Source organism: Otolemur garnettii, unplaced genomic scaffold (assembly GCF_000181295.1).
Source record: "Otolemur garnettii isolate 467f Iridium unplaced genomic scaffold, OtoGar3 scaffold00156, whole genome shotgun sequence".
Taxonomy (NCBI): Eukaryota; Metazoa; Chordata; class Mammalia; order Primates; family Galagidae; genus Otolemur; species Otolemur garnettii.
In genome coordinates, this window is record NW_003852551.1 from 4075656 (window position 1) to 4087847 (window position 12192).

General features: G+C 38.6%; 1 protein-coding gene across 3 annotated transcripts in view; it reads right to left on the reverse strand.

The window, feature by feature from the left end:
- EYA3 (EYA transcriptional coactivator and phosphatase 3) overlaps positions 1 to 12192 on the reverse strand; it is a 105520-nt gene that overhangs the window by 12368 nt on the left and 80960 nt on the right. For all 3 annotated transcript variants that reach the window (XM_023519108.1, XM_003799831.3, XM_003799833.3), the window contains 5 exons: positions 11526 to 11615; positions 9367 to 9425; positions 6850 to 7010; positions 4568 to 4682; positions 3420 to 3541 (listed from right to left, as the gene is read on the reverse strand). In XM_023519108.1, the coding sequence (XP_023374876.1) occupies positions 3420 to 3541; positions 4568 to 4682; positions 6850 to 7010; positions 9367 to 9425; positions 11526 to 11615 (547 nt within the window). The remainder of the gene's footprint in view (positions 1 to 3419; positions 3542 to 4567; positions 4683 to 6849; positions 7011 to 9366; positions 9426 to 11525; positions 11616 to 12192) is intronic.

The following is a 12192-nucleotide window of genomic DNA, read 5'->3' on the forward strand; positions in this document are numbered from 1 at the left end:
GTGGCTGGCGCCTTAGCCGGTTGAGCTATAGGTGCTGAGCCTGAGGCCGGGTTTGAACACACCACCCTTGGTATATGGGGCCAGAGCCCTACCCGCTGAGACACAGGCACCGCCCTCTAACTCCTATCTAAAACACAACCCTAGCTTTGCCCCAGGACTGATCTTTATCGTAGTACTTCTTACCATCTGACATATTTTGTTTTACTTATTCATCAACTATCTTCTCCCACTAGGGGCAGTGATTTTTTCTTTTTTGTTAACTGTGACATCCCCAGTACCTAGAACAATGCCTGGAACATAAAAGGTGATCAATAAACATTTGTCAAATGACGGAAAAAAAAAAGAAATGTTGACAGTACTTTGTGGGCTTATTGATGACCTCCACAGATCCTGGGATATAAAGAAAATTAGACCTGTTTTTTATAGAGAAAGCTGATCAACAGGCATGTAGAAGATCAGGAAATGAATGACCATGGCTCATCCTTAAACTCTAAGACGCTCCCCTTTGCAACAATAGGGAAGTAGAGATTATACACATAGTCTAAAGGATATGGGGACAAAGGGATGGTTGTCATACGCTTTCCCCAGAGCACATGCAGAATCAGTGAGACATTCTGCTGTCTTCTCACCTGCACATGTGGGGAGCTATATAAACCTGGTGCCAATTAATTAACTCAGCAAATGTTTATTGTTTATCTATTACTTTATATGCCTACTGTTAAGAACATTTTTAGAGGTTGAGAGGTTGAAATCTACCTTCACATATGCAGTCTCATTTGATTTTCATAACTCCCTTTAGAGATTCTCAATTATATGAGAAAACTGAGGCTCAGGAGATAAGATAATATCCTAAGGTAAGAGCTAATCAATGGGGTAGCCAGGATTTAAATCTCAGTCCATGATTTTTATTTTCTTTTTCCTTTTTAAAAAACTATGGTAAAATATGTGTAACATATACTTTGCTAATATAAACTTGAAAAAATTTAAAAATTATTTAAAAACACATAAAATTTACCATCTTAACCATTTTTAAATGGTATTGTTCAGTAGTGTTAGGTTATTCTTACACTACTGTCCAACAGCTCACTTAAACCTTTTAATGTTACAAAACTGAAATTCTAAACTCATTAAACATTTTTTTTTTAAATTCAGGTTACTGTGAGGGTACAAACAACTTGGTTACAATATTTGCACTTATTAGGTAGATTCCCTCTTATAGTTGCCATATACTCTTAAAATTGTGCCCATTAAGTTTGAGCACACTAATCCCTCCCTTTCCCTCGCTCCACTTCCCTACAACTTGAATTCAGTTTTTCTTTTATGTGGGAGTTATTAGATCATCTATTGGCTTCATATTTGTATTGAGAACATTGGATGTTTGCTTTTCCATTCTTGGGATACTTTACTAAGAAGAATGTTAAACTCATTACACACTCCCTATTCCCTCCCTCCCTTGAGCCTCTGGTAATCACCATTCTACTTTCTAAGAATTTGACCACTCTAGGTACCTCTATAAATGGAATTATACGATATAGCAGAACCTTCATAGTTACCTCCCTCCCTACATCTACCATCTCCTTTAGTTGACCTAATTTTCACAGACCACACATGTGTCACATGTACTCAAAGAAAGTTCCTTATGTTGACCACTTTGTTACAATCCTTTGGGTGGTGAACTTACAGAGGTTCTACTATATTTGTCTTTTTTCTTTTTTTGACTACAATCTCACTATGTCATCCTTGGTAGAGTGCCTGCTTTTGGATAGTTGGATATAACCCAAGAATCTAAGGCTTAATTCTTTTAGATATTTACCCAGAAGTAGGATTGCTAGTTTATATGGCATTTCTTTTCTTTCTTTCTTTTTTTTTGAGTCTTACTCTGTTGCCCATGCTAGAGTGCAGTGGCACCAGTTTAACTCACAGCAACCTCAAGCTCCTGGGCTCAAGTGATCCTCAACCTTCCGAGTAGCTGGGCCCTGCAGTGCCTGGCTATTTTTTCTATTTTTAGTAGAGGCAGGATCTTGTTCTTGCTCTATCTGGTCTCCAACTCCTGAGCTCAAGGGATCCTCCTGCCTTGGCTTCACAGAGTACTAGGATTACAGGTGTGAGTCACTGAGCCTGGCCTCATATGGTATTTCTACTTTTATTTTTTTCTGAGGAACCACCATATAGTTAGTTTTTCGTAACAGTTTCATCATTTTTTTTTTAAGAGACAGGATCTTGTTATGTCGCCCAGGCTGAATTTGAACTCCCAGGCTCAAGCAATCCTCCTGCCTCAGCTACACAAGTAGGTGGAACCACAGGTAATGTGCCACCTGTGCCACTGTGCCTGATAATATCTGCATTATTTTAAAGTACTGCCAACAGTGTACAAAGTTGCAATTTTTCCACAACCTCAACAATACATAATTTTCTGTTTTTTTGACAGCAGTCACCTTTGTAGGGGTCCTCAAACTTTTTAAACAGGGGGCCAGTTCACTGTCCCTCAGACTGTTGGAGGGCTGAACTGCAATCCCTGGGACGAGTTGGCTACTAAGCAGCACAGGCAGCAGCGGCAAAAACACCCAGCAGGCTGGATAAATGTCCTCGGCGGGCCGTATATGGCCCATGGGCCGTAGTTTGAGGATGCCTGCCTTGCTGGGTGAAAGGGATTTTAACCATTTTTAAGTATACAGTTTAGTTCTTGATTTAAAATCTAGTGCCTTTTCTTTCTTTCTTTTCTTTTTGGAGACAGTCTCACTTTGTTACCTTTGGCAGAGCGCTGTAATGTCATAGTTCACAGCATAGTTCACATAGTTCACAGCCTCAAATGTCATAGTTACACATAGTTACACAGCCTGTAATGTCATAGTTCACAGCATAGTTCACATAGTTCACATAGTTCACAGCCTCAAACTCTGGGGCTCAAGCAATTCTCTTGCATCAGCCTCCCAAGTAGCTGGGACTGCAGGTGCCTGCCACAACACCCAGCTATTTTTAGAGATGAGGTCTTGCCCTGGCTCAGGCTGGTCTTGAACCTGTGAGTCCAAGCAATCCACCTGCCTCAGCCTTCCAGAGTGCTAGGATAACAGGCATGAGCCACTGCGCCCAGCCTCAAATCTAGTGCCTTTTCTATCATACTATATATTCTCTATGAAAAAAGATAGAAAAACTTGAAATGAGCCAAAAATAGATTTCTAAGTTAGATATGTTCTTTTAAATATTATTAAACAGTATGTTTATGTAACTAATTGTGAGGCATTCAGCAAGTTATATAACTGCTAAGCCTCAAATGCCTCATCAGAAATATTAGAAGACTACTGTGAGGAAAACATATTATATAAAATAAATTTCTAATAGAAGCTGGCAAATAATAGGTACATCATGAGTAGAAAGTTTCATTTTAAGGCGAGTGACAAGAAACAAAATAGAAACCATACCAATTTTGGTAGCACTGTAGATGTTTTCAATAGGAAATATTTCTCCTAGTCCATATAGGAGAACCTTGGCCAGGGCTGGAACCAGCTGGGTGGTGGTGATCAGAACATTCACACAATTCTTTCTAGAAGGGAGTAAGAAGAAAAAGTAAAGAAAAAAATAAAATAAGTCAACCTGAAGCAAAAATTCAAATTGGCCAACTCTTTAAGATCTAATTATTAAAAACTAAACTCAAAGGGCCTGGTATGTGTAGTGTCCATATTCAGTTGTTATTATTTTTATGTTCTTATTGTTTTAGGTTGTTTATTTTCTATAGTAAAAGGCATATATTCTACTCTTTTTAGTCTCTCAGTAGACACAGAGAAGCATCTTAATTCTTGCCTTATCTCCTTAAGGATCATTCTAGTTCACAAACTTGTTAGTAAATACTACTAACCCATATTACTGGCACCGTATTTTAGAAAACAAAACAGCAAAAAGCTTGCAGGTGCTGTACTATTTTACCAGAATGTAATTCAGTCCGTAAAGGAGGTATGATTTAAGTTCTATTTTTCATACAAGACCAACACAGATTCTAGAATACATACTAATTTTACATGCCCTTTACCTTTAGTATCTTATCTACTCCTCAGCCTCAGTTTTACTATTTATTCCACTAGGTTGTACATCTGGAATTCCTAGTAGTAGGGAGAGAGCAATAGGGTACTGGTGCAGACATGGTTCTATTTTCTGGTCTAAGCTTCATGCTGAAATCTTAATCTACTTAATGAACTCTTCTCCTGAATTTTGTCTTCTTAAGTGGGTCTAAGTATATTTCTTGGAGTTTTCACACTTAGGATATTTGTAATAGGTCTCCTGCATGTATTCTTTGATGTCACCAAGTTTTTCTGGATGGTTATTGAGTTTTACTTTGGTGAACAAAAAGAGGAAAGAAAAAGGATTTCACATATATAAATATTCACTTAAAACTCTAAAGTATGCTGTTAACATAAAATGACCTGGCCTCCCATCTAATTTAAATAAATTACTGCATCATTTCAACTTCTTTCACCTCTATCCCAAAACCTATTTTAGGGAACAGCCTAGCCTAGACTGGGGTAGTGAAGAGTATGTCTTTGCAAAGATGAGACTAAAAGAATCATTTCCATACCTGGACTGGATGAGGAGTAAGGACTTTAGTGCAGTTCCTAACCAGGAATCTGTTAAAACTTCAATTTCTGCTCTTAATCTTTGCAGTGCTTCCTTTCTTTGGGGACTGAGGAGGCCTTTGGGAAAAAAAGCAGACATGTTTATTATTTGACAACATATATTTGCTGATACTAAGGAAGCATCTCCTAAATTTAATTTAAACACAATGTGAATCATTGAAATAATTTCCTGAATTAATGTATTTCACTTCATAGAGAAATCTTAGAGTAACACAACTTAAAATGCCATTTTGACTTTCTTCATCAGAATCTTTTGTTATAGGCAATGACAACAATAAAATCAGATGACAGAAACATGATTGATTCTGGTGCAAACTCCCTCTTTCCTCGCTAACCAGCAACATCACTTACAAAGCAGTGGACCACATTTTTTGAGCAGCACAGCTTTAGAAGCAAAGTAAGTGGACAGAAAATCTTAGTAGTTCAAACCAAAGGCCAAGGGAGAAAGGGCACCAGCAACTTTGTAGTTTTTCATCTCAGGAATCTTTTCATTACCATACCCCACTCCTATGATAAGTACACTTAGCGTGCCTCAGAATATGACAACCTGAGATTGCAAATTGAATGAGCAACTCTCTACTGTATTTTTTTTTTTTTAAGACAGTCTCACTATGTCACCCTTGGTAGAGTGCTGTGGCATCATAGTTCACAACCTGAGATTGCAAATTGAATGAGCAACTCTCTACTGTATTTTTTTTTTTTTTAAGACAGTCTCACTATGTCACCCTTGGTAGAGTGCCGTGGCATCATAGCTCACAGCAACCTCAAACTCTTGGGTTTAAGTGATTCTCTTGCCTCAGCCTCCCAAGTAGCTGGCAAGAACACCACAACACCTGGCTATTTTTTTTGTTGTAGTTGTCATTGTTGTTTAGTAGGCCCAGGCCAGGTTTAAACCTGCCTGCCTCAGTGTATGTGGCCAGTGCCCTAACTACTGAGCTACGGGCACCAAGCCAATACTTACTTTCAAAACACTCCACCTGATAAACAAAAACACTGTGTAAGACTAGAAATTAAGCACAAAACAAAACAGAATTTGAGGGGAGCTTGTCAGACACTTGAGTTAAATATTCAAACAATGAATCTGGCTCTGTATTTTCTGTAAGTCTGGGACTACAGGGGGCCACCCCTATGCCCAGCTAGTTTTCTATTTTTAGTAGAGACAAGGTCTTGCTCAGGCTGGTCTTGAACACTCCTGAGCTCAAGGGATCCTCCCACCTCAGCCTCCCAGAGCGCTAGGATTATAGGTATGCACTACCATGCTCAGCCTTATTTAACATTTTGGATAAAACAACAAAATCAGTACCTATACATACTTAATATATGGTGTGGTACTTTTGCTAATTCATATCATACAAAATATACAGTTAGGTTTGGCTGAGGTGGGAGGATCCCTTGAGGTCAGGAGTTCAAGATCAGCTTGAGCAAGAGCCAGACCTTATCTCTATTAAAAATAGAAAATTGGCTGGGTGTCTATAACTCAGTTATTAGGGCGCCGCCACATGCTCTGGGGGTGGTGGGTCGGAACCCAGCCTGGAACTGCAAAAAAAAAAAAAAAAATGCCGGCCGGGCGTCGTGGCAGGCACCCGTAGTCCCAGCTACTAGGGAGGCTGAGGCAAGAGAATTGCTTGTGCCCAAGAGTTTGAGGTTGCTATGAGCTATGATAAAACAGCACTCTACCAAGGGTGACAAAGTGAAACTATGTCTCAATAAAAAGAATAAAATAAAACAAAAATAAACATAGAAAAATTAGTGGGGCATTGTGGTAGGTGTCAGTAGTCCCAGCTACAACAGGAGGCTGAGGCGGGAGAATCTTGAACCCAGGAGTTTGAGGTTGCTGTGAGGTAGGCGGATGCCATGGTACTCTAACCTGAGAGACAAAGTTAGATTCTGTCTCAAAAAAACAAAAGCAAAAACCAAAACAGTAGCTGCCACTAAAGAATAAAACACATTATCAAATGATTTACGGAACACATTTCCTTTAAAAAGGCATTTGTCTTAAGAGAACAAGAGAGGTTTGCAAAGTTATGATAAGAGAAGTCCATCAGAAATGCACAGCTTCCTTCCCAACGGGTTTCAACCAAACCTCCATTTTTTTATACAGAGTTAACATGTTACTGTGGCACAATTCATAAACAGTCGCCAGAGGAATCTAAGGAATCCCTGGAAAGGAAAGCAGGAAGTCAGAAAGAAATAGAGAATTAGACAGGTTGTATGCCACACTTACCACCCACATTGCTTTTATGCTTATCATAGATTTCTCTCACTTTTCGGTAACGGAAAGCCAGTTTCCTCATCCAGTCTACACCTCCTTGGACACCCACAGAGGAACCATGGCTGCCACTGCCTCCTGAGCCACTGAAACCATCTGTCGAGAAACTATAGTTGCTGCAAAGAGAGGAGAATGAAAATTAAAATCTATACAGCATCAAGTTTTTGGCTGAGTGGCACTGGGGATTCTCTTGTCTTATTCCTAGTATCTCATAAACAAGGCTAATAGCTTTAAGAATCTTCTCCCTTAATCTTTGTATGTCAGAGTCTATCTTCCATTAGTCTTCCATCTCACCTCTGTTAGTTCTATCAAAGAAAGGGTTGGGAGGGAGGGAAAGAGAGGTAGGAACAATTCAAGCACTAGCATTCCCTAGTGGCTGGCCTGGGATAAAGCATCTTTTTCATTAATAACAGACAATATCATATAGTGAAAAATGTAGAATATAAAATTTTGTGATATGGCCAGGTGCAGGGGTTCACACCTGTAATCCCAGCACTTGGGAGGCCAAGGTGGATGGATTGCCTGAGCTCATGAGTTCAAAACCAGCCTGAGCAAGAAACCCCGTCTCTAAAAAACAGCCAGGTGTTATGGCAGGCACTTGTAGTCCCAGATACTTGGGAGGCTGAGACAAGAGAATGGCTTAAGCCCAGGAGTTTGAGGTTGCTGTAAGCGTGACGCCATGGCACTACTGAGGGTGACAAAATGAGACTCTGTCTCAAAAAAAAAATTTTTTTTAAATGATACACACACATACACACACAAAAAGATTGCAACTATGTAAAAAAGAGCAATGTAAAAAAACAATGGAAGGAAATGACCCAAAAAGCCAATAATGGTGAAAAAATGGCAGATTTCTGCACAAATTCTTTGATACTCTTCTCTTCTAATTCTGTTCCCCTTAGGTATGGGCTATACTTAGAATAAAATCATAGCGTTAAAATTTAGAGACTAAGTTCCTCTTGCTTGCTCTCTTGGTGTACTTCTCTGGAAGAAGCCAGCTGTCACATGAGAATATTCAAGCTTCCCCAGGGAGAGCACATATATAAGGAACTAAAGCCTCCTGTCATCACCCATATGTGAGAGACTGGAAGCAGGTTTTCCAGCTCCAGTCAAGCCTTTGGATGATCACAGCTCCAGCCAAAACCTTGACTACAACCCCAGAGATCTTGACTAACAACTTCCTAGCCAAGCCCCTTTCAAGTTCGTCACCTACAGAAATTCTGAGATAATAAATGTTTGATTGTTTTAAGTGACTAAGCTTTGGGGTAATTGTTAGACAGCAACAGATAACTAATATAGTTATTCAAACTGGGAAGGATTAACATTTCATAATGAAAGATTTTAAAATGACTGACAGGATTAGAGAGAATTTGGTTCAATCAAAGCCAAAATAAAGTTCAATATGTTAAAACTGAGACCCCGTATTTAAGAAAATAAAGCTGCTAAGGCATAAGATAGCCACGTACACAAGAGGAAAAACAACTGGGGTTCACAGTTCTCGCTCATAAACTGCTTCAGATCAGGCTTTTTTCCTATAAAGAACAGTAAAGTCTTACAAGAATGGTGTCCTCCAAGGCTGTGCACTGTCACAAAGTGCATGACAGGATGCTGCTCCTGCAAGTGAAACTTTTCAATCTTCTCACTTCTGACTAGGTTCTTACTAAGGTGGTATGTCCAGTTCTACTCTGTATTAGCAAATTCATGGATGGAACACTGAATTTTAGGGTAGTTTCACATTTGAATTATGCAAAGGGATAAACATTAAAACAAAGTATTATGAAAAGAGAGACATCTTTCAGAAAGACCTTTTACTAAAGGTCTTTAAATATAAGTTAGATAAATTTTGGATCATTCTTAACTAAGGCTGCTGGGCCAGAAGACAACAGTCTTGAGAGGAATGAGGAGACTTGAGCAAGCATTTTGTCACTGAGACCTCCTTGTTATAGCTTTCACTATAATAGAATGTTCAAGACTGTCTTCCATAGGGTTATTCCTGACACTATCAGACTCCCACAGTTAGTTTCCTTGGGCAAATTCCAGATGCTTATTTGCATCTAAAACTACCCAGTCTGGAAGCACATTTTCTCCTGTCAGAAAATCTGTCCAAAAAGAAAGTAGGTCATCCTTCACTTTGGAAGGCTTCTCCTCATCCTGTTGTTGCTACCTATTCTTTAAGGCCCTGCTCAAATGCTACTCTGAGAAGGCCTCCCCACTGTTGGCACTACCTGCTCCCTGTTCCCATCAGAATTAATTTCTTCTCTGTGCTCTGTTGTATTTTCTATTGTCACCTCACACTGTACGTCATGGTTTGTACCTGACGTAGTCATGTACCACGATTGACCATGTTTTTTTCTGTGTCCTCTAACAGATTGAGCACTTTTAGAGTTGTATCTTATCCATCTTTATTTTCCTCTGCATCTGCACAGATCTTGCACATAATAGGTATACTACTGACATCATTGTATTTATCACCTCAAGTCTTGGCCATTATCATCAGAAGCCACATCTTCCACATGCACCTGGTCACACTCCTGTTAAAAGACAAAACACACTATTTCAGTGCCAGGAGTAGAAGAGTTATTACCACCATGACATATTGTAAAAAGATCACATACAATGGCAGGATGATGAAATGATTGATGGTCTCTCTTATGTGTGTGTGATCATTCTCACACCCCTTGCTATCCAACTTCTTTTATGGCCTGATTCACATCCCACAGTCTTCATGACACCTCAACTGTCCTATCCCTCAGTTGTGCATTCTTATCTCAGTAGTTCATTTCTCCAACAGCTCATGAAAATAAGCACACGTTCCCTTTACTTGTGGTGTGTCTATGCCCTACACTAGACTGCAAGTCCTGTTACACTGTAGGCCTCTTGGGGCACAAACCACATCTTACATCTCCTTTGCATCCCTTTGGTCTAGTCCAATGCCCTTATGTAGCACATACCCAATAAATTTTTGTAAACGAAACAGACGCTAGTAGAGTATGGTATCAAAAACTAAGACTGACTGAAATAGAAATTTGTAAATTCAAACTCAGGATTTAGAGAGGTCATCTACGCCAACTGCCTCATGTTCTAAAAGTGAGGTGAAATGATATTCTCAAGGTCATACAACTAGTGAGTGGTAAAAAAGAAAACAGAAAGAACCTAAGTTTTCTGCTTATAATCCGAGGTTCTTTCTACCAAGCCCAGCCTACTGATATAAAATGCCACCCACTGCCTAATTCTGATGGACGCGCTTCTCTAATTCCACCTAGGGTACCTGCATCAGAATCCTCTGGGGAAATTTTTTAAAAATGCATATTCTTGGATCCATCCCAGACCTACTCATATCAGATTTTCTGGGATTGAAGTCCTAGAATCTCCATTTTTAAGAAGTTCCCCAGGTGATTCTTATGCCCCCTAAAGTTGAGAACCACTGACCTGGGGGGCAGGAACACATTCAGGTCAAATTCTTCACAGAAATTTCAGTCCTGAGTGAGGACTATGTCTAGAAAATCATTACAAATACAATTTGGCAATAATTATTGGCACATAGTAGGTTTTCAATAAATGTTTGCTGAATAAAAACTATGATGTCCTAATTTACCAATATCTGAAAGTTGAGGGAAGCTGAAAGTATTAAGGAGTACAGACAAAAGAACTTAAGTTTAGAACCCTGTTAATTTAATTTATTGGAGAATTATCTACTGAGAACTAAACTTCTTTAAAAAGGAAAAAGTTTACTTTTGGTTTCTAAAATGCTCTTATGTTACATTAAAATTTTCATTATTTTCAAAAACTAGGTAATAATATATGTAGTACACAGCTCAAAAGTAAAAAGGACATGAAGTGTAGAGTCTGCTCCCTTCCACCTCTGTGTTCTGGCAATTCACTTCCCTCCCCAGATACAATAACTATTAGTAGTTTCCTGTGTAGGGTAACAGCTTACCTAGGCCTAGAATAGGAACATAACCTTCCCATAACCTTCACACTCTGGTCTCCCAACTCCTAATGCTGTGCTCTTCCTGCTACACCACATTTACCTCAAAAGTGAACTTCAATGTCAAAGCCCAAAAATCTCACCATTAAAGTTTAGTGTTTTTAAAATTTTTCTGGCACCAGACTAAAAAATGATTCTGTACATCAAGGTTAACCTATATACGAATGATAAACATGTATAAAATATAATGGGTTAGACTAACCATTTATAGACTTGACAAATCAAGGAACTATCTTTTTAGAAGCTCAAACTGATGAGTAGTCAAAATACGACTGACAGCAAAAATAATCAAACCCACTTCATATACATTATTTGGTACAGATTAACAAATTGGAATACTCGTTTATATGTCCGTGCTTTGCCTGATAGGTTAGCATTTCCCTTAGTGCTAGATCACTCCCAAAGAAGCTAACAAAAATCAAATTTTTGAGCCAGTAAAACTGAGCACTAGAACCAAGCCTGTGGTGACATAATCAGTCACCACAGTCTTATTTCTCTCTGACTATTTATGCCTAAGTGTCCAGCTGGCCTCCATACCCACCCTGCCTAAACATGTAGTTTCTAAATATAATAAGCAGAAATTCTAAAATTGTTATTGAACAAAACTTCTCACTGAAGCCCAGAAACAATTTAAAATGCTCACCTCTAAATCATTGAAAAATAGATGTGTATCAGCCACTTCAAAAATCATTTCTTCCATTGTTAAACCTGAGCCAATCACTACTGTTGGGTCCTAAAAGATAAATAAGAGAAAATTTTCCTTAATTCAGTAATCACAGCACTGGGTCTAATGTTCAAATATTTCAAAATTATTAGGGTCAAAACCATACCCACAAGAGTGCTTCCAAGTATCACTGGTGCTATTTAATGCACAGTTACAAGAGTGCAGGATTGTGCAATAGAGAAGATATGGACTGTCTAAAGTCTAAAAATTTTAAGACTTCAGTTCTTAGAAACTAGTAGTTTCATAAAAGTAAATGGGTACAGAGGATACATTTTAAAAATCAACGCATTGCTTTATAGTCAAAAATTATATCCATCATTCCCTTTTGTGTTCTTATCCCACTTAAAAAAAATTCACTAAATTTTTATGGAAATTCCCTGTTCCAGAGTAAATTCTAACTATTGCTAAAATATTGCTGTCATAATACTCATTATCTTCCCTGCATGTACACATACATATATACACACACACAAAAAAACGTAATACTAAAAGCCAGTTATCATCTGACAATCTCAACAATCAGGAAGTAAAGAAAAGGTGAGCAATCAAAATATCCGTGGGAAAACCAATGCAAGCTGCTTAAAAA